This window comes from Urocitellus parryii, chromosome 12, assembly GCF_045843805.1.
Source record: "Urocitellus parryii isolate mUroPar1 chromosome 12, mUroPar1.hap1, whole genome shotgun sequence".
Classification (NCBI taxonomy): domain Eukaryota; kingdom Metazoa; phylum Chordata; class Mammalia; order Rodentia; family Sciuridae; genus Urocitellus; species Urocitellus parryii.
The window spans coordinates 1001470-1023769 of NC_135542.1; the positions used below are offsets into that span (position 1 = coordinate 1001470).

At 40.3% G+C, this 22300-nt stretch overlaps 1 protein-coding gene across 1 annotated transcript; it reads right to left on the reverse strand.

The window, feature by feature from the left end:
- Positions 1–5736: 5736 nt before the first annotated feature.
- Positions 5737–19342, reverse strand: LOC144249712 (sulfotransferase 1C1). Its single transcript, XM_077791857.1, has 7 exons — positions 19171–19342; positions 16887–17015; positions 12344–12441; positions 8351–8477; positions 7328–7422; positions 6036–6216; positions 5737–5849 (listed from the first exon to the last, which is right to left on the reverse strand). The coding sequence occupies exons 1-7, from the start codon at positions 19340–19342 to the stop codon at positions 5737–5739; spliced, it is 915 nt and encodes a 304-aa protein (XP_077647983.1).
- Between the last annotated feature and the right edge of the window lie 2958 nt (positions 19343–22300).

Genomic DNA, 22300 nt, shown 5'->3' on the forward strand with positions numbered 1-22300 from the left:
CACATAATCTAGAGTTGACTTAAAGTCTACAGGAGTATGTAGTTTATAGGCAAATACTGCAGCATTTGATGTAAGAGAATTGAACATCCATGGACTTAGGTATTCATGGAGGAATCCTAGAACCAATTCCACTGAGATACATGATCCGTTAACACAATTGAGGACTGGAATTGTGTATGTTTGTGTATTCTCCCCTCTCTATATATTGTGTTCATACTCTTCCTTCCCATTTATTAACATGAGACATTTTGCCTTTGTACCATAGTATTTAAGCATTTTAAACTTTATACCACAGTATTTAAAATATTGGACCTCCACAACAAGAGCACTCAAGGAAACATTGCTCTCCTGAATAACAAGTAGAAATCACCTCTGGTTCTCCCAGCTTGGATGGCAAAAGGCCAGGGAGGAATTCACGACTCTGGGCTGGCAGGGCCATCTCACATATGGAGCCCACATCCTGCTTGGCTTCCATATGGTCTCCCTACTCCCTGATGGTTCTCTCTTGAAGAACTTGCACCCAAATCTTACTGCCAGGGTCTGCTTCTGGGAGCCCAGCTCCACACAGAGTTTGCCGTGGCTTCCTGAAGCTGTGAGAAGGTGGCCTCATTTGATTGCAATTTCCTCCAGGATTACAAGCAGGCTGTGACCTAATGTTCCAACAATTCCACCTTCCTCCTCCCTGAGGCCCGCAGAGGAGTCCTGGGCTCACAAACATGTGGGTTGCTGGGAAGGGCATCTGAACTTTTTGCCCACATCCTGCCAGGGCGTGGGAATAGGTTCCCTCCAGAAGCATGGGCTGGCTGAGGAATCAAAGCTAAGTAGTACTCCGACGAGATGACCACCGGACACAGAAAAGTAGTTTCAGAGTGAGGGCAGCCATGGGCCAAGCTGGCCAGACGGGTTTAGCTTCTAACAAAGAAGGGAGCCCAAACTTGATTTATTTTTATCAGAAAACATCAGAGATTTTTGATAGAAAATTCTTCACCAAAACAGGATAAAGGTAGGGGCAGGCAGGTTGCTCAGTTCCTAAAGGGTCATGCCATCTCTGGTGATGCTTGGGGACCTTTTGGCAGATGGAGGGGGAGTCCACTTGCAAAGGGCGATCTTGATAGCAGGGATTGCTGCTGTAAGTTCCCGGTTGGTCCCCCTCGCTGGCTTCTATGCTATGAAGGTCCTCATGCATCTCATGGTGGCTTCCCGCAGGGACAGCCCACTGTTCACAGACCCTCTGGAGGAAGGCGAATCGGCCTGTTGTCCCCTCACCTGCACTGTTCATCATTCCCTCTTGCTCACACCTGGTGGTTGGGGATGCTCTTCATCACCTCAGAGTTGAGTGAGGCAGACAGTGGCCCCTGGTTAAAGACATGATGGACTCTGGAATTTTCAGCCTTGGCAGGCCAAGCACTAGTTAGTTCAGTTTTTTCTCTGAAACTCTGGATATAGGCCTGATCACTCTGGGGGGTGCCATCCGTGACTTCTCCTTGGAAACTTGTTCCCCACAACATTTCAGAATTCAGTGGTTCACCGGGGATGACCTGATGCATGGAGAGCTAAGGACTCCGAACTCTTCTTGATTCCCTTCCTCTTCTGGATGGAGGCCATGTTCCTGTTAATGACTTGAAAATAACACCTTGTCTTTACTCTAGAGTTCTTGCCAGCATGACCCACATTGACCATGGGTCCCTTCTACGTCCACCTCCCTACTCCTAGAACTCATGGCATGTAGACCATTTCCCAAGGGGTTGTCCCCTGGGGAGGTGGGTGGAGGAGGAGTTCCCGCCTCAGGAGCTCAGGAGGTCTGGTAAGCTGGACCCTCAGTTTTCCTGGACACTTGGGTGTTTCCCCCTTATTAGCCTCACACAGATGCAATCCCCTCTCTGGCGATAGTCTCCTATTTTGAAGGAGGTCTCCTCAGTGCTCTTTGGGAAAGAGATTGGAAAGTTCTTATAGCATCTAGCTTTGGGGACTTCCAGGTGATCCTAAACCAAGACTTCTATCTTCATAAAAACGATCTGGAGAATGTCTGTTCACCCTCTCAGAGAAGTTCCAGTTAGACGGCACCAGAAATTCAGCTTGAGCCAGACTGCCTCTCTGGGGCACAGGAGAAGGAACCATGTTCTGAATATATTTTTATCATTTTGTCTCTTTATGTAAGGCTCAGATGAGGCAAATCAGTGATGTTCACTCCAGGCAGATGGACATTTATGCAATCCAAGACTCCTGCTTTTTGTGGGTGGTTGGTATAGACACACTTCCATGAGTTCAACAAATACACCACCAGTGCCATGCCACATTATGTACAACCACAAGAACGAGATCCTCCTTGGAATGAGTCGTACTCCATGTAGGTATAATATGTCAAAATATGCTCTACTATCATGTATATCTAACAACAACAAAAACAATATATACCTGTTAAAAACATGCATTGTAATGTATACATACGAAATTACATTATATACATATTAATTTATAAAATGGCTGTTTAAATAAAGAAAAAAACAAGAATGTTGGATAACATGAGGCAATGCCAGTACAAGGCCAGATGCAGCCCAGTGCACAGGTAGATTTCCCAGGAAGAAGAGGTTTCCAAGAGGGATACCAAGATACTCAGAAAAAAACAAGGACCCTTCTTTTTGCTTTGGTTATGATGAAGATGAAATATGAAATGGTTGATGATTTTAATGAAGAGATTTTATAGTTAATTAAATGGAAGCCAAGGTGGGTTTGGGAGTCAGGGAAATTCAAGGATTAATCATGGAATAAAGCCAGCTTGCTAGGTTTCGGGGTTTGTTACATGATAAGGAAGGATCCAAAGAGCAGTTAAATTGTGGTAGTGCTCTTCTAAGTGCTAAGTAGAATCAAAGAACTAAAAAATGTTGTCTGAAGAGAAGGCACTTTTGTTTTGGTAGTAGGGATTAAATCCAGGGGTACTTAACTACTGAGAAAAATCTCCAGCCATTTTTATTTTATTTTATTTTTATTTTGAGACAGGATCTTAATAAGCTGTTCTGGGCCTTGCTAAGTTGGTGACGCTGTCTTTGAACTTGCAATCTTTCTGCTTCAGCTTTCTAAGCTTAAGGCATCTTTAATCTATGGTGTGTGGGTTTTTTTTTTTTTAGAGAGAGAGAGAGAGAGAGAGAGAAATTTTTAATATTTATTTTTTAGTTTTCAGTGAACACAACATCTTTATTTTATTTTTATGTGGTGCTGAGGATCAAACCCAGCACCCGGCACATGCCAGGCAAGCGCATTACTGCTTAAGCCACATCCCCAGCCCAAATCTATGGTTTTATAGTAAGGAGGGGATGGAACACTAGCTAGAGACTGCTTATTCCAACATAGTGTCTCTCTCTCTCTCTCTCTCTCTCTCTCTCTCTCTCTCTCTCTCTCTCTTTGTTTTCTCATCCAAAAAGTGAGATTGTTGAATAGTGAAATATTTCTGGCTCTCCTAATTCTATTTCTAATTTTTTGATCAAACTTCTTGTAAGTGAATGCTTACCAAGTAATTTATCCATAACTATTTACAATTTGATCTTCCATGACTGATTCATTTAGGTGTGTGTGTGTGTGTGTGTGTGTGTGTGTGTGTATGTAGTGTCTCATTAGAATAAAGGTTTTTTTGAAAGTACCCATGAACGTTGAGCATGTTAGATTAGGAAGGCTATGTGGATGTTCATTGACTCTATCATCGTTATTCTATAGGGTTGGGACCACAGATATTTAAAAATTAAATTAAACTACTAATTATTCTTTTTTGTTGGTACTAGAGATTAACCAAGATATGCTTGACCACTTAGTTACATACCCAGTCCCTTTTTTTTTTGTATTTTTATACAGGGTTTTACTAAATTGCTGAGAATCTCATTAAGATACTGAAGCTGACCTTGAACTCTCAATCCTCATGCCTCAGGCTCCCAAATCACTGGGATTACAGGAGTGCAACATGGAAGCCAGATAATTATTCTTTGTAGTACCTAGAATATTATTAAAAGGGCATAACAGAGCTTTAAAGAAATAAGTTCAGAAATACTTTAATTGAAATTTTTGAGAACTAGGAGAGTGGAATTCATTTTTACAAAAATAAAAATAATTTTTTTTTTACAATTTTCAAAAAAGTAAGGTAGGTTTTGCCTAGTTTTGAAAACTCCAGACATATTGCTCATATTTTAATACCTCTTATATGACCAGCCCACATGACATTAAGAAAGGGAAGTGCTATGTGCTTTCTGTGTAAAGTTCCTGGTATGTGAACTGAAGGCGTTCACGCTGGTCCACACTGCATAACAACCACAGTATTGGATTGTTTGTCATGTGGTTAATGATTTGCTTCCCTTAGAAAGTGGGAAGAGGAAAGAACACAGATAGGGCTTAATTTGTTCTTGGGTGGAGATAATTTTCTTTATCATTTGTTGAGTGGAATAGGAAATCACCCCTCACACAAAATGTATTTTGCTAACATTCTATAAAAATAATGCAGATGTTTGAATACCTTGTGCAAATGATGGCAGACATTTTTGTGAGACAGGTTTTAATGAAAAGGAGAAAACTGAACACGATTTTATGATTAACTTGACCATAAGGACAATTTTGCTAGAAGCCTTCTATTCAAGAAGTATGAAAAGTGGTATTTTCCCCCAGAGATATAAGATTCAAATCTTTCTGAAAATGTACAAGGGACTGGATATTTCATTTTATTTTTCCTAGGTGAATTTATAGTTCTTTCTTTTTTCTAAGAAGTTCATCTGAAATACAAAATCTCTTTCTGCTTTCCAGTCTTACTTTGGTCACAGAAGTTGGCTCAGGTTCTTGATTATCCTCTGTTTTTCAGCATTTGCTCTAATGCCCAGCAGTGGCCTTTCTCTTTGGCCTTTAGACCATTTCAGGTCATCCTGGATCAGACCCAGCTCACTGGATTCCATTTTCATGTTATCCTCTGTATCTCATGGTCTGATATTAGAGTTGTGTCATCATTTTCCTCATTCTTGACCATCACTGTGGTTTAATATGTCCCCCAACCTTGTGTTAGACACTCAATCTCCATCGCAACATAAGAGGTGATGAGGTCATTAAGGGCATCACCATAGGAGTGAATTTTGGGGGGAGTGAGTTCCTAATGAAAGGGTAAGCCCCCACCTCTCATCCTTCCTTGCCATCACACTTTCCACCATGGAACGATGCATCAAGAAAGTCCTTGCCAGATGTGAACCTTTCAACTTTGAAATTCCTACACTTCAGAATTTTCAGAAATCTCTGTTCTTTATAAATCATCCATGTCAGTTATGGCAGCACAAAGTGGACCAAGACAAATGTTTAGAATTAAAAAACAGTTCTTCACATTCTCCCTGGTACTTCTCATTCTCTTTGCTTTATTTTTAAATTTCTCTTGCGCTGAAATTCTGTTCTTATTTGTTTATCTCTTTTGTTTTGTCTTTGAGAAACCAGATAGCTGTAGACAAGTGATGGAGTGAAGTTGTATTTATTTTGCCTTAGTACAGAGTATATTTTCATGAGGCAGGAGTCCACACCAATGACCATGTAACTAATTTAAAACTTTCTACCCAGGATTTGATTATGTTTTAATGAAGTATTATTATAGTAGTACAGGATCTACAGATAGCATGGAATGACTTAGGATGGGAGGAAGAATGCTTGTAAGTATCATGGGGTTTAAATGGGTACAATCTAGTAATAACGTCTGGGGCAGCACCCCACCTCCCCAACCAGCAGCTCTCAGATCTCTGTGCGAAAGGTCAGAGTGCTCCCTGCCATCTTCTTCTGGTAGTCCTTGTCAAATTCTTCATTTTGGGCCACAGTGAAATAGTTCTTCCAGTCACCAGGCATCCCTGAAACAAGGCAAAATCTCAGTGATTGCTGCAGGAGTCCAGGGAGAATTGAGTGTACAACCAAGCTGTACAGTGGTGCTGCTGGCAAGAATAAGCAATGCAGCATAAAACACGAATGGAAAAATCCAAGTAGACATGAGAATTACAGGGTTTCACTTGGCATCTTAGGACATATGTCTCAACTACCTTTCCTCATAAAAGGGGAGATGGAATGGTCCATGATGCTGCTCGGTAGAGTAGTGTAGTTGGCCATTGGGTTTTGCTTCATGACATCGAATGAGGTGTGATAGATGATTTTATTCAGAACCTCCTCTGTTATGTCTTTCTCCAGGAACTTCAGTATCTTCTCAATTTCCCTCTTTGGGTCCTGTATGTAGAACAATTACACAAAAACAAATATTTTGGGGTCTTCCGTTAGGGATGATATTCTGTTTAGATTAACTGCATTTCTAAAGAGATGTGTTAAGGGATTCATTCAAACATATTCAACAAATATTTCTCAAGTGTTCCTAGTGAAAGGCACTGTACTACCCCAGATGTGCAGCAACAAGAAGATTGGGACTATTTCCTTCATCAAGGAAATTGCCCTGCAAGAAGGAAATTGGGTATAAAATGACCAATTGAGGTTCTGGTGGAGAAGGTATGTGCTTCCTGCACCCAGAGAGGGCACTAGGAGACCTCAAGAGAAGGAGAAATGTCGTCTTCTGGAGGAGATCGGGGAAGGTATATAGTGAGCAACGGATAGTGTTGGTCAGTATGGTAATTAACTCTAGTCTCTGGGCTATAAGAATTGGCAGCAAATGGTCTATGAGTTTAATAGAAGGCTAATAAAAGGATGAGTAAAAGGGATATCCAGTTTACCCAGAAATGAACATGTTTATACCTTGCTTTTTTCTGATTAAAAAAGTTGCAAAAAAAGGAGTTATAGCTTTAGATTAAACTTTAGAGAACTTCTTAGCATGGTCATAGGTGGTAGTTTTGTAATTCAAGGACATTAATCCAGACTCACAAGGGTTGAATCTGCTATCCACTCATCCACAGTGATCTGTTCACTGTCCCAATGTGTGATATTAATCCTACGGACTAGACCTCAAGTAGTGATGAGGGCGTAGAAGAGAGAGAAGGAAGTCGATTTCTTGAACAGAACTATGCACACTTGATAATTGAGATTGCAAAAATCTTTACAACGATCTCATGAGATAGAGATGATATAATTCTGTAGGTAAAGAAGCATGGCTCCTAGGTATCAGGACTCAACAAGGTGATCTGGCTAGAAGGCACAAGCTATTTCCAGAGGAAGAAGGTTCTTCTGGAAAGTGTGAACAAAAGTCAAGATAATTCTGAAGACAAAAATCGTGTTTAGAGCCAAGGAGCTGGGAAGAGTGCCATGGAGAGGTTCTTCTGTTGGTAAGTCCACATTGCAGTGCCCCCACATCCCAGGAACTGGGAGGACATGATGGGATCATATTGCCCCTCACCTCCTTCATGTCCTCATAGAAGAGGTAGAGGATGCGGTGCTGGTCCTTCACTTCCCACCATCCCTTGACATGGTCATACCAGGAGCCCCACAGCACTGAGGAGGAGAGAGAAGGTCAATATGAAACTTACCAAATGAGCCTGACTTATAAAAGAGGACAGTTACTAAATACAACCAAAATACAAAGATACTGCGCAGAAGGATTCTTATTGCACAAGACAGAAAACTTGTCCTTTGAAAGTATTTTGGAAGATTGTGAAAAATGTTCTGAATTTCCTGGCTTATATTTCCCAAGAAACTTAGTTGAACTTAGTTTTCCACAAAACATTGTCTATGGCCAGGGAATTAAAAATCTTTTCCTTGCATCACCACCAGTTGTCTAGATCAATAAATATTGTTTCCAGCATGCTGATTTTGAAAAAAAAATACTTTTATTTTAAAGCGTCTCTAATGACCTGCTCCTTGGGCATCTTTGTTGTCAGTGATGGTAAATGGGAGGGAGAGAAGATTGCTGGGTGTCTTTTGTTGTCCCTGTGAACCCTCCTTTACCTTGCATCTTTGTCTACATTGCCAAGCACTTTGCAAGTTGACCTGCACAATCTGTCACCAGGGGCTCCTTTTCCCCTCAGAATTATAGATGGACTTTACCTCAAGAAGCGTTGGAAGGCTTTTGCAAGCAGGAGGAGAGGAAGAACAATATATTTATTTCACTGATGCCTCCCAGTTGGCTCACTTGGTTGATTGCTACCTCCACCAAAGGCCTCAGCTCCTGTGAAGGGACCTCTCCTATCTCCAGGGAACTGTGGCTCCTTCAAGAATACCTCACTAGTTCTTGCTGATTTCCCAAGACCCTGCCCACAGCAATGTGAATAGTCTATTTGTTGACATCTCCGGGGAGACCTCATTCTTGACATCTACTTCCTTGCAGGACCTTGACAGAATCAATTCAGCGAAAACTCTTCTTTTTTTGATGTCAATAGCTAAGTGAGTGAGAAAACAGGACCCACAGTTTCCTTTCACTTACCTTTCCCATCTTTGAACGTTTCAATGTATTCCTCCCATGTACCAGGGTCAGGCACCATGGAATTCATTCTTGAGAAATGATAGTAGGACACCAGACAGTCCTTGGCATTTCTGGCTACATAGATAATCTGGAATCATCCAGGAAAGGGAGAGAGAGGCAGAGAGTAAGCAAGATAGAAAATTATCACCCTTTAGTGCTGAGATTGTTGTTTTTAGAGAGCTGTTTTGAGAATCTTGGAGTAATAGAACATACATAAGTTTTCTACAAAGTGATCATCTCTTCCAGTCTGCCTAGAAATTGTTCTGATTTGTGGCTGGTAGTCTTTGTATTACTATTGAGTACCTCTTTTTTTAAATCCTAGAATTATCCTGGTTTGCACATAAATACTGTACTCATCCTAACTTAACTTGGAGAATAAGGTATGTTCATCTATTCAGGGTGCTCCAACGGAATACCACAGACTGCGTGTCATATAAAAACTAGGAAGTTTTTTCTCACAACTCTAGAGGTTAGATTGTCTGGGCAGGTCTTGCTTTCTCATAGATGACCATGTTATAAGAGTCCTGATATCAGGACCTAAGGACCTCATCCTCTACGAAAGCACCCCCATTCTTAAAACCATTACTTTGAGGGTTAGAATTTCCGTATTTGAACTTGAGGGTCATAACATGTGAAGGAGAGGTTCTCCTTGGATCTTGATAAACAAGAAATCTAAATTATAAAGTGGAAGGAGCTAAAGCAATGAGCCTATGGTCCCATTCCTACAAGATGAATCCCAGGCTTATAGATAAATCCTCATTGCTACGTTTTATTCCTGGATAAGATTGAGGCCCTCTAAGGACAGTGCCAGCTCTTCCTTGAGTGATGTCTGTGATGCTGATTCCTAAAGGAAAGGCAATGGTTTGTCCTGGAAAGGAAAAATGACCTCTTGGCTTCTTGTCTGGCTGTCCCCCTCCTGCCCTAGCCACCTCGGCTCCCATTCCAGCCTCGGCTGCTGTCAGTGGGGCTGGGGAGGAGGAGCACTGTGAGGATGGGCAGTGTCCCCCAAAGGTCCAGATGTAAAGAGTCGGTACTGAGGGTGGGATTACTGGAAGTGCTATGGACTGTCAAGAGACTGAGCCTCGTGAGAGGGAGGCCTGAGGTCATCGGAGGTGTATTCTCAGAGGGGACTGTAGGACCCTGTGTCCTCTCTTCTCTCTCTCTCTCTCTCTCTCTCTCTCTCTCTCTCTCTCTCTCTCAATGTGAAAACTCACTCTGATATGCAATTTTGCCATAAATTGCCCTCATGGGAGGCCTAACTAAGTGGGCTGCCTGGTCTTGTATTTGACCTTCAAGCCAAAATAGTCCTCCTTTTACTTCATAAGTAACTGTGTCAGGTATTTCATTACAGTACTTCAAAGCTAACTGATACAAGCTCAGTATTTTCTTAAGCATTTTTGCCCAGCATATCACTTTATCAACAGAATTTGTGTCCAACACAACCAATACTCAGTCATAGTTTCCTCTTGGTGAATTACTCTCTCTCTCTCTCTTACATTCCCAACTGCATTTCACCTATTATTTTCTTAGTCCTGTCATGACTATTTTTCTGGCCCATTTTTTGCTGTTGGATTTCTATCCAATATTCATGAACATAATTAAGAAACCAAAAAATTTGAGGTAGCTACAAAGCCATGTATCGATATATTTTCTTAGCTATTTCTTAATTTTTATGTCGGCTCTTGCTTTCAAGGCCTGAGTAACTAACAGTATGAGTCTTGGGCTAGATAGGGATGTGTAGTCCAATGTTAAATCAATTTCCAAGAGTTTGTTGACCTGTATTAGTTTTGAATTGCTGATGAAACAAGTCACCACAAATTCAGTGTTTTAAAACAATGTAGATTTATTCTTTTATAGATATGGAGGTCAGATTTCACTGGGCTAAAGTCAAGGTGTAAGCAAAGCTGGTTCCTTTTGGTAGTTCTAGGGAAAAATTCAGTTCCTTGTGTTTGACTTCTGGAGTGTGACTGCATTTTTTTGCCTCCTGACACCCTCCTGGATCACTCTAACTTCTTTATTTGTCACATTTCCTATTTCCTCCTTTGATCAGCTTTCTCCTGTATTATAAAGTCCTTCATGGTGATATCTAGGGCCTAGATAATCCAGGATAATCATACCATCTTAAGAACCTTAATTTTATCATACCTACAAGGTCCATTTTGCAATAATAACATTCCCAGGTACTGTTTAATAATAGATGCAGATATCTTTGGGCAATCACTCTTCATCCTATTATACCATCCTAAAATGAAAACCTTGTACTAAGTTCTCCAAAGTCATTTCCTACTCAACTAACTCACAAATCTTAGTGCATAAAGAGAGATAATGCCATTGATATTTCTACATTATTTAGAAGACCTGGGTTTACAAAAAGAAGGTGTTAGTATGGTGATTAACCAAGGGCTAGTGTATCTTCTGACACAAAGCCTACAAGATCTGGTAATGATACTGGTTTTTGAGCAGCACAATTAGCATGTCATGAATGGAAGTATCTGTGGCAACAAAACAAAAAATTTTCACAAGTCAAGGTATCTTGGGTGTAATCTCAGGAATGGGATAGAATTCCTAAGCATAGTCTTATGGCTGTCTAGACGATTTTGTCTTGCCCCTCCCTTTCCCCCTCACAGGAAGGGGAGAGCATTTCTGAATATGAACAGCTATTGAGTAGTATTGTACTTTATTTGGAGAGAGGAGATGGTCAAGATAAAGAATTGGTGAGTCATAGAAATCCAGAAAACAGAATTGCAATTTGTATATGGACACGGCACCAAGGACAGTGCTATAGCTAAACAGACATAACTCTTGTGGTTTCTAATTGAGTTCAGTACAGAAAGTGAAAGAGCTGTGGTTATCTTGGCAGTGAGAAACCTAACATCAACTCACTTTGTTTGCAACTCTCAGGTAACTGGGTTTCCCTAGGATCTTGCCCATAAGGAGATATTCTAGTCCAGTTAATATGAGCATCTGATTCTGCCACGATTGTACTTTCTATTGGAAATTTTAATTTAGTATTTGGTTTATATTCATATTACATTGATTTCAAGTTTCGCTGGTGGAGCACATATCAAAAGGAAACACTAATATAGTCAATGTACACTGCATTTGTGGGATTTGAATTAGGAAGTGTCAAAAATATTTTTAAAGGAGGACATAGAGGCATAATAGTATCTGGAAGCTTGCTTCATGAGATATGTTCTTTTTAAGTGTGGGCCAAGTTTCTAGATGCTAACAAAATCAGATTTCTCATCCTGAAAGGAAGAGAAATAGTTTTTGAACACCAAAGTGGACATTATCTAATTGGAACCGCCAGATAATGAACATGAGCATGGACTTCAGATTTTGACAGTGGAGAATATAATTGACAGACTCAGCTACATTACTCTGAATTTGCCACCATATTCCTTGAAAGGCCACATTTCTGAAAGGCTGCTCTTAGCTAAAGAGTGAGCCTGATAGGGCTCTCTAGGCAATCAGGACTCTCTGACGGTTGGCTTTGGCTGGGGAATCTGCATTGCTATGGCTGCATCTTGTTCAGCGCTTCATTGCGACTGTCCCCAGATCTCCTTACTTGCCCCATGGGATCAGGCCTGCATCACGATCTGATGGCTCTCCATGCTCCTTTGTCTCCACTTTCTCCCAGCAGGTTTTTCTCCAAATAGATATTTGCGTATCTAACTCCCCCATACCCTGTGCTTGTTGGAGGACCCAAACTAAGATACCAACCTTCCTCAGGAAACGCCTGCTTTGTTTCATGGATCACTGCCTTTGAAGGTGGCTTAGTTGTCAATCAGAACAATTTCCCAGTACATTTCTAGAAATAGTATTAGGAAAGGAAGGTGGATACAGAGTGGAGGGTATGGTATCATGGCCTACAGCCACCATGTTCTAGGTAGTTTTCTGATTAGTTTCCTTTGGCTGTCTTTGCTTGTTTCTACTTAGAGTAGCAAATCTTACTTTTGAGTTCTCTTTCCAGAAGGATGGTGGTAGCATCTGAACAGGTAGATGAGTCTTCAGAGTTCTGGGAGAAGGCATTTTATTGGCCAGGTCCAGACCTGGGAAATAAGTTGGACATTTCTCATCAGCTACATGGATCCAATAGTGTTTTGTCAAACATGGGAACCATATTGACCCCATGACTGGCTCTGTGCCTTAGAGAATGATGTCGTAGTCCGTGTTGCCCCCCTTGCCCATACAGTCTACCTGTCCATTCTGGTAGAGCGCAACACTAATGAGGCACAGCAAAACACGGAGGCAGCAGTGCTTCCCTCTCCTGTTGAGCACTGATATGCGCCTGGGTGGGCAGACAAAGAGGCTTTGGGAGGTTTAAGTTTAGGGAGAATAAGACTCGGGGTATTTGGTCCTTTGGGCATCTCTGTTACTGCATGGAAAAGAGCTGCCGATTCCTCTGAGGGGAGGGAGGTTACTGGGCACCTCGATGGCCCTGGAAGCTCTGTCTAGACTTTCAGCCTTTCTTTCAGCTTTTACTTCTATAAGCAAGTTCCTGTCATGGGCCAGCACTGAGCACTGTGCAGCAAGATATTTTTAACTGAAAAGTGGAGCTTTATAGTGATCAAGTCATTTTTCCACATAGTTAAATGTGGGAGCCATGATGGGAAGTCATCAGTCTGTGGGTGTGGAGGGCCACAGAGGTAGAGCTCTGTGAGAAACAGGAGATAAGCAAGGCCAGCAAGACTGCGTAAGGCCTAGGCGAAATCATTCCCAGAAAGAGAAAGTCCAATGCTAAGTGCTAAAACACTGAGTGCAGCTGGGATGGGTTAAATACTACGTAAACTTCAGGAGAAGGCTTGCAAGTAAAGCAGAAGCGTCAGCCCTGGAGAACAAACCTTCTGACAAAGAAGCAGATCTATGGAGAAAGGGAGGTATTAGATGGAAATATGGTGGACAAAGGAAAGAAGGGAGGGAAGGAAGAAAAAGTAAAGACCTTGTGGAAATGAAAAGAAAAGCAACTCTTGACTGTTCTTCCTCCTCTTCCCATCACCGCCACTATCCACAAACAAAAGCACACAGAAGAGGCACTACAGATGCAAGAGGGCGCTTTCAAACTAAGGCCTGTCTATAAAATGAACATAAGTGGAAAAGGACTGAGTGTATTAATACCAAATTACTGTAAAAGTCAGAAAAAGAAAACCAAACACTTTCCCAAACCAACTACAAACCTGAAAACATGGTGCCACAACCTGTCAGACTAAATTCAATATTCTGAAACAGAAATTTGGGATATATATATATATATATATATATATATATATATATATATATAAAATCAGAACTACAAAAAATAAGAGTAGAAATTAAAAAAAGATAGACAAGTACAAAAAGATCTGGTAGAAACCAAGAAAGACAAGAAAGATATAGAAAAATCCCCAAAAGAATACAAGAAACAAATTAAATTATGATGTAGACAATGGAGAAAAGCTTTAAATGCAAACTTAATAGGAAACAGTGAAGGAAAGCAAGAAAATGACAGTGACAAAATGAAAGAAGTGAAAAGAAAGTGTCCAAAGCAGAAGACAGGTGAGGAAGTTCCAAACCTGGCATTGAAGTTCCTGAGAAGTAAAAAAAAAAAAAAAAAATAGTGGGATGGAACTAATTTTTAAGTCCATAAGTTGAACCAACTTTCTGGAACAAGGCCATTAATTCACATCTGAGCCATGGGAAGTATATTTACAATGATCAGTTCTGAAACACACTGAAGTTATACATCTGAAGAGAAGCACCTCTAGAAAACCGATGAAATGATTCATGAAGTTGAGAGAATACAACTAGCGCTGGACTTCTTAGAAATAGCATAAAAAAACAAACAAACAAGGGAAAAGTGGAGTAGCATTTTAAAGAGGCTTTAGGAAAGAACTGTAACAGTATCTTTTATTCACTGGTTACAGTGCAGCTGTGCTTTAAATGCCAAAGAGTTGTAGAATGAAGGATTAAGTGTGCAAGAAGTCACTAAATGCAGCACACAGGAGCCCTTCCTTCACTATCTACGAGAATAAGTTTCATTGAACCAAGAAACCACCCAGAACACTTTGTTAAAAGTACTTAAGAGCAATATTTCACATTATGTAGTACTAGATCTAAAATAATGCAAGTGAAGTCCTGGGTAAAATAATGTGTAGATCTTATGGATTACAATGAAGTAGAAATAATGCAACTCAAAATTTGAGTGATATCACCAGCTCTTGTATAAGTAATGAGGGAGTCAGAGGATTCTTTTGAAACCAGCATATCAGATCGTAAAAGATTAGGTAAGAGAAAAAAATTAACATTTTTAGAGGTAGTAATTTATAGATAGATAAACACTGGCCAAAAGGTAGAAATTTTCCTACTCATAAAAAAATACTACAACAAACAAAACAATAAAAACCCAAACAAAAAGTCCTGCATACACTTTAATAAAAGAAAAGAAAAAATCATATAAACACAGTAAACATTATTATACACAATAATTTCAAATGAAATTTTTAAATCTGACATAATTAGAACCAAAATTTTTGAATTTTGAATTTTTGAATTAGAACCAAAATTTTGAAATTTTTGAATCTGACATAATTAGAACCAAACCTATTAGTCTTATCAATAAGTCAGTGCTCTTAAATTTAGAAGTATTGAGGTTTTTCAAATTGACTCATAAAAGGAAATCTAACTATATGCAGAATAGACCTTTCTAGAACACACTGACTAATAAAGGCCAAAATAAAGGAATGAAGAGAGATAAAACATGCAAATTAAAAATAAAAAGGGATTGTGATGCTATTAGATAAAGCAGGATTCAATTCTCATATGAAATGAAGAAGGAGGAGCTTTATACTGCTAAAGACTCTATTAAATTAAGAAAATGTTATAACAAATATCTGGTATTATTAGGTATTATTATTTATATTTACATAAATAATAATATGTATTTATTATAGGTATTATTATTTTACAAATAAAAAACATTAGATTTTGAGATGTCAAATAACTTGTTCATGTTCAAGAATCCCAACCACTATTTCTAGCAGAATTGTTGGATTCCCAAGTCTATGCCTTCTCACTATTGGGTTATCTTCTGTTGCCAAAGCTCCCATTTATTACTATATACTTTATAAAAACATGTTCTTTATTCTCACCTTGATTACAGACTCTTCAAGAGTGTTGTGTCTTACATTTCTTACTATATTTGGTGTGATGCATGATCTTTTTGATATTGTTACTATACAAATTTGACTTAATTCTTTGGTAGACAGGTTTTAGATACAATACATTTGAAGACGTTCCCTTCATGAGCTGGCAGCAGAATGACACAGGAACGTGGGTTTTCAAAACATGTTAAAGACAACTGACACATGATCAACACAAAATCATATATCCTTACAGGGCACTGTGATAATGTAACATGTATGCAACGTGTAATCATCAAGTCAAAGTAATTAGCATCTTCATCTTTTTGAACATTTATCATTTCTTTGTGCTAGGAAACTTTGGACTCTTCTAGTTCATTATAAGATACATAATGAAATTATTGTAAACTACAGATGACCTACTGTGCTGTGTAGAAGGCTGGAACTCTTTCCTCCCATTTAACTGTATTTTGATGCTCATTATTCAATTTCTGTCTGGTCCCCCTTCCTAAGCTCTAGTGACTTGTAGTCTGCAATTTCTATAAAATCAACTGTTAAGTCCCACATATGAGCAAGAACATGCAGTATTTTTCTTTCTGTGTCTGGCTTATCTCTCTAAACATAATGTTCTTTAGTCACATTCACATTGGGGCAAATGACAGAATTTCACTCCTTTATGGCTAAATAATATTTCAGTATCTATATACCAAAAAAATATGGCTCAATGGATGCTATGGCTCCTCAATCCTGCTATGTTAGCTTTCCATCATGAAAACAGAGACTTCAAATAATCAACTTATAAAGAGGAAAGATCTATTTCAACTCACAGTTCTAGAGGTTCCAGTCCAGGACCATTTGGCCCTTTTGCTTTGGGCCTATGATGGAGCAGCATCTCATGGTGAGAGTGTCGGGTGGAACAAAACAACTCACCTCATGGACAGGAAGGGCAAGACAGAGAGCAAGGGCCCAGGACCCTCTCTTTCAAGGGCACACCCAGGGCTCTAAACCCCTCCCGCTCATGTCCTGCCTACCCAAGGGACTGTACCTCTGTCAGCTCCACATGGGGGTCAAGCCTTCACTGTGTGGACACTGGGGAGACATTTAGGATCCAAACTATCTAGGATCCATCTGCCTCCTCTACACCAAAACGCTCCGGCATAAGGAAGGAATGTGGACCTGGTGCTGCCAAATCATACATCTTAGAAAAGGAATTTGGAAGTCTTTTTTTCCTAGTTGTTTGACTTAGATTATCTTCAGATTCCTTCTCAGTTTCATGTGGAAATACTTTCCAAGAGGCCTATGGGAAAATGCTTTCCTCAGGTGAAGACTGACCCTGTCTGGTGGTGACCACCTCTCAGGTCCCAGCTGGGCACACTTACCTGAGTTGAGAGGTGGAGGTAAAGACCACTCTAGGAAAGGGTGCCGGTCAAAGGTGTTGGCCCTCTGGCACTTCTGCACATCTCCATCATTTTGGATCATGTCCACAATCTCCTGTGTCCAGGTTGTACCTAAAAGCATCGATTATTCTCAATTCCATTCACTATGGCACAGTTCGATCCAGTTTTCCTTGATTATTCAGTTAAATTTGCTTTTTCTGAACATGGAACAGGATCATCTCATGTGTCACCTTCTCTCTGTGCCAACCAAAGTGGGTGGGGTCCTCCTCTGAGCACTGGTGCCCCTCCATTCTCATGGTCACCACCTGCTCATAAGATGTGCTTCTTTGCAACACCTGTTCTCTGTATCCTTAGTATTTAGCATAGAAATTGGCAGGAAATAGACCTAGATTGGTTGTATACATATTGAGTCAAATGTAATGAGACATAAAGATGAATTAGCCAATGTCCCTCCTTTAACAAGCTTATTATGTTTATTTATTTATTTTTTTTTTGGAGGAGATATGGCAGAGACTGCTTATTATCTAGCTACTATTCATTTTTTTTCTTTCAAATTAAGAGATCCTCAAATATTAGCTGGACTTATAACTATTTACGTAAAAAGCTGCATTTTCAATCTTTCTTGCAATTACATGTGGCCAGGGCACTAAATTCTGGGAAGCAGTTTTTAAAGGAAGGTACAGAAACTAACTCCTTATTTCAGACCTCTTTGATGGTATTTTGGAATGATGATTGGACCTCCAGCAATTTATACAGGACCACAGAAGCAAAAGCCGCATCTTAAGGTGGTGGAGTAGGAAGTTAGAAGGAGTCAGGTTTGCTGATGAAGGGTGCAGCCACTGTTTCAGTATTGGACTACCAATATAAGGACAACTTTTCTTTTGTGTTATTTTGAGTTTTCTGATACTTGTAGTCAACCTGAATTCTAAATGATAGAGAAGAGGGATATTAATGGACATATGGGTAGGCAAAAGTTAAACTATGGGAGGGAGGCTGACTTACTGCAGTGGGGGTCAGTAGGTCTAATTGAGGAGAAAGGTACAAGGCCTGGGATGAAGACTCCAAGCAGGAATGGAGTGTGCATCTCCATTAAGGAGGCAGGGCAAACCAGGAGAGGAAACTTCAAGAGCTAAGGGAGAGGCGGGCATACTCTCCATGCTGGGAAGTGTAAGAAAGGCTCACAGGAGGTCGAGAGGTATTGGGAAGTGGGGAATAGAGAGAAAGAGTGTCAGGACCATGATATAGAGGACAATATGGTGGACTGCATAATTTCCAAGGTGAGTTGAAACGAAATTTCTTCCTGAGGAACAATACAGGATGAAGTTCAGAACTAGGCAAGAGAAGTGTCCAAAGCAAATTAGTCAGGAAAGAAGAGTCTTGAGAAACTGCAAGCCCCTAACCTAGTTTACTAAATAAGATCTGGTGAGGTGGGCTGCTTCAGAACCTATGAGGAAAGAAGCATCTTCCAAATATCTTCAGTGAATGCACACTTTCTTGCAATCTTTCTGGTTATGAATATCTAATATTTTTCTTATTGAGTCAAGTGGTCCCTGAGAGATTTTTTTTCAAACTGGTTACAGCTTATAGTTCTTTGCTTCACTTGGTCACACTGTGTGGAATTAGAAATATAGAAAATGCAGGAGATCATCGGTCACTTCATCACAGTCTTTCCTGGTGGCCGTGTTTCCTATTTGTCTACTCTGCACAATCTGAGATATCCTTTGCCTCCCCCGCCCACATAATCCACTTCATTTTATAAGAGGCTGGTAGACATCATCTCCACTTTCCCAGATGCATTCCACCATACTCACGTAGGTTTTAGACACAGTTTAGCCCAGTATCTATTGGGTATCTACACAGTATCTATTGGGCTGAAAGCATTCATTTTCTTGTCAATGTTTCCCTAGGAGGAACATCTCAGAAATAGGGGCTACTGTTCATTTCAGGAGAGCTTAACAGAGAAGAAGGAGCTCCTAGGCAGCCAAGATTTACTGGAAGAACTTCCACACTATTTCTTAGATTCTGTGCTCTTACGTGATTTTGTAATTTTTTTTCATTCCTTTGCAATTCTGGCCACCTCTTTCTTTACCAAGGACCTAAATAAGAGGGAGGATCTTGCATTTACATTCATGAATAAGTCTTGGTTTCACTTTTTCCAGGAACCAGTCCTGGAGAAACACTGTATTCTTTAAAATCAGGAGTCCCACTTTCAATATCATTGCTTTGCTAAGGCTGATGCCACCTACTGCTATTTCTGCACACCCACCTGCCTTCGCGTAGGTTGCAATGAGGAGATCATCAGATTTGGCTTGGAAATTCCAGATTTTGTCCCAGTTATCACTTATCAGCTTGGTCATGAGGATTCCATCAATTTCTGTGGTTTCTGGTTGTAGGTATTTTTCCTCCAGGTGGAGATCTTTCATTTCCTCCAAGGACATTTTAGTATGTGGACTCGACAGGTGCTTAAAAAAAAGGTATACTTTTGTCATTTCCAATACTTAGAACAGTCACTCCTCAATTTTTTTCTTTGGAGAGAGTCAGGAGAGGTGCGTGATTGGAGCTTATTATTGCTTTTAATATTTATGTATATAAGAAAAGTCAAAACCGTGGAAGCCTGGAGCATTTTGAAAAGCTTTATTTCAGGGTGTAATAATGATAAAGATGCAAATGCATCTCAAATGGAGATAAACATGGGGAAGGAAACCAGATCTGGGAAATCGTCTCCCTTGGGTTGGCATGTCAGAGCCTACCTGTCTGAGACCCCAGTGACAAGCAGAGATACGAAGAGCCCATGGCAAAGGGCTCTGGTCAGGTTTTAACACAAAGAAGCCAGAATGGAATCAGAACATCGCTTGACTGGCTTTGAAGCATGCTGGAAGAGGGTGAATAAACTGTGTTTGATCTGAGTAGCTGTAGAGCTTGGGGAAGTTATTTACACTCCTCTTGGGGTTCCTCCTTAGACAATGACTGTCCACAGACTACACCATGACAGAGTGAGTGACAGAAATCCCCTTGGATTTCTACAGTCACAGATTATGCAGTAAGTCTTCAAATTCTGACTGAAGAGTAATAAGCCAGCTAAGCATATAACCTCTATTTGCTAGTGGAAATAACCCTGGCTTGCTTCTTCAAAAGAATCAATGTCACGTAGCAACATACAATAAAAGAAGACAAAAGGGCTTGAGCAGAGGAGACAGTTATAAGTTAGAAAAAACTAAAGAGCGCTACACAAATGCAATTCAAGAAACTTAACTGGAATCTAAAATGGGAAAAAAAGTTTTAGAAGGCATTGGGGAATAGGACACAAACTGTGTTTAGTGTTAGGATGAGAGAGAAGAATAGCCTGACCCTCAGAGGTATCAGCTGAAGTACACAGGGCTGCAGTGTCACAGTGCCCCCAACATCCCTTTAGATGGTCCAGTAAAATAGTGTGCACTCATGTTTGCTTACTTGTACAAATACACACATGTGCACATAAATATGAGAAGGGAAGGGAGAACAGAAGTGGAAAACCTGAAGAAAATATCTAGAAGCGAATCTGGGAGAAGGTTCCCAAGTATTCTTCGTACTCTCCCTGCCAATCTAAAGGAAAAGATATGAGAAAAGCAAAGTCCCATTTACTGTCAGCTACTGTGTGGTGTGAGCTACCTATGCACGGAGAGGCCGCTTATGGTTTCAAATTTTTCAGTAGAATGTTTCTCCCTCTTTACAAAGTCAACACCATCACAGTGGGGGATTGTGTGCCACCCCTTTTCCCAAGGTAGGTTTTTCACTGGATTTGGTCCCTCAGCAAGCTCTGCATGTTCTGGGCTCTTGGGGTTTGGTTTCTGGCCCCCAGGCCCTCTGGTGTCTGAATGAGAACCCTCCTATTCCCTAGGAACTTTTACTTCCTTGTCATTTCTCTGGGTTTCCTTTACAGTTTTGCCAGCTCAGCAATGCTTTAAAGAATATGTATTTTTAGAAAAGTATTTTACCTAGCTTTTTAAAAAGATTTCTGAGCCAGGCATGTGTGTGCCTATACAGGTGTGTGCCTGTCATCCCAGTGGCTCAGGAGGCTGAGGCAGGAGGATCACAAGTTCAAAGCCAGCCTCAGCAACAGGGCACTAAGTAACTGAGTGAGAGCCTGTCTATGAATAAAATACAAAATAGAGCCGGGTTGTGGTTCTGTGGTTCAGTAGGTGAGTGCCCCCAAGTTCAGTTTCTACTAAAAAAAAAATTCCACAGCTGTATCTATTCTTACATGCACTTGTTTTTCTTTTGGGTTATGTCTAATGTACATTTTAAAACATTGATGGCTATCTATCTGTGCTCCAATTGCCTGAAGGTTTAGAAAGCCTCAATATGCTGTTTTACTTTCTACTTTTGAGTGGGCTTTTGATTTTGGATGGCGAGTTCATTTTCTGTGGGGCCACATGTCAGAATGCTGTATGGCCTGGCTCAGGGCCTTGTCTCCCCTGGACCAGGTGGCTCAGGGATCTTACTAATTTCTGATTTGTTTCTGTGTTAATTGATTGTCTTGGGGGTTGCTGGGCCTAGCTAATGAGCTTAGTGATTTAAATCTGTTGCACAGACTCACGCTCACATATTCTGAGCACAGGATGACACAGTTGAGCGCTTTTACTTTTCTCCTATGGTGGGGGGGGCAGTTCTCTCTAGAGCCCTTTCTGGAATTCACATTTGTATTAGACTGTTCATCACACTCTGCTCATCACAAGCTCCTCATCTTCTGAGCATTAAACACCAGCCCCATCCAGTGGGGCAGCCACCCCGCTGTGCGTGCTTGGATGTGGAGTCTTTTTTTCTGGGCACATGGGAATTTCCTTTTATCCCTGTACACTCAACTCCACATTTCAAAGAATTTTTTTTGTATGTATTTTTTGTTTGTCTTTGGAGGGTTTTTCAAATAGTCTCGTCTTGCCATATACACACACACACACACACACACATATATATATATATATATATATATATGTGTGTGTGTGTGTGTGTGTATAAAATTTCATATATATATACATATATATGAAATTTTATTATGAAAGAATATCTTTTAAGATATATATATATATATATTCACTATTTTTATTTATTCTAATTTGTTTTGTATGACAGCAGAATGCATTACAATTCATATTGCACATATAGGGCACAGTTTTTCATATCTCTGGTTATACACAAAGTAGAGTCACACCATTCATGTCTTCATACGTGTATTAGAGTAATGATATCTATCTCATTCCACCATCTTTCCTACCCCCATGTCCCCTCCCTTCCTCTCCCACCCCTTTGCCCTGTCTAGAGTTCCTCTAATCATCCCATGCTTCCCCTCCACCACCCTATTATGAATCAGCCTCCTTATATCAGAGAAAACATTTAGCATTTGTTTTTGGGAGGATTGG

Coding starts and splice junctions, on each gene's coding strand:
- LOC144249712 (XM_077791857.1), bottom strand. CDS start 19,342: ATGTCCTTGGAGGAAATGAAAGATCTCCACCTGGAGGAAAAATACCTA. Junction 7,423..8,350: donor AACGTTCAAAGATGGGAAAG/GTAAGTGAAAGG, acceptor TCTCCTCCTCAG/TGCTGTGGGGCTCCTGGTAT. Junction 6,217..7,327: donor TCTATGAGGACATGAAGGAG/GTGAGGGGCAAT, acceptor TTCTACATACAG/GACCCAAAGAGGGAAATTGA.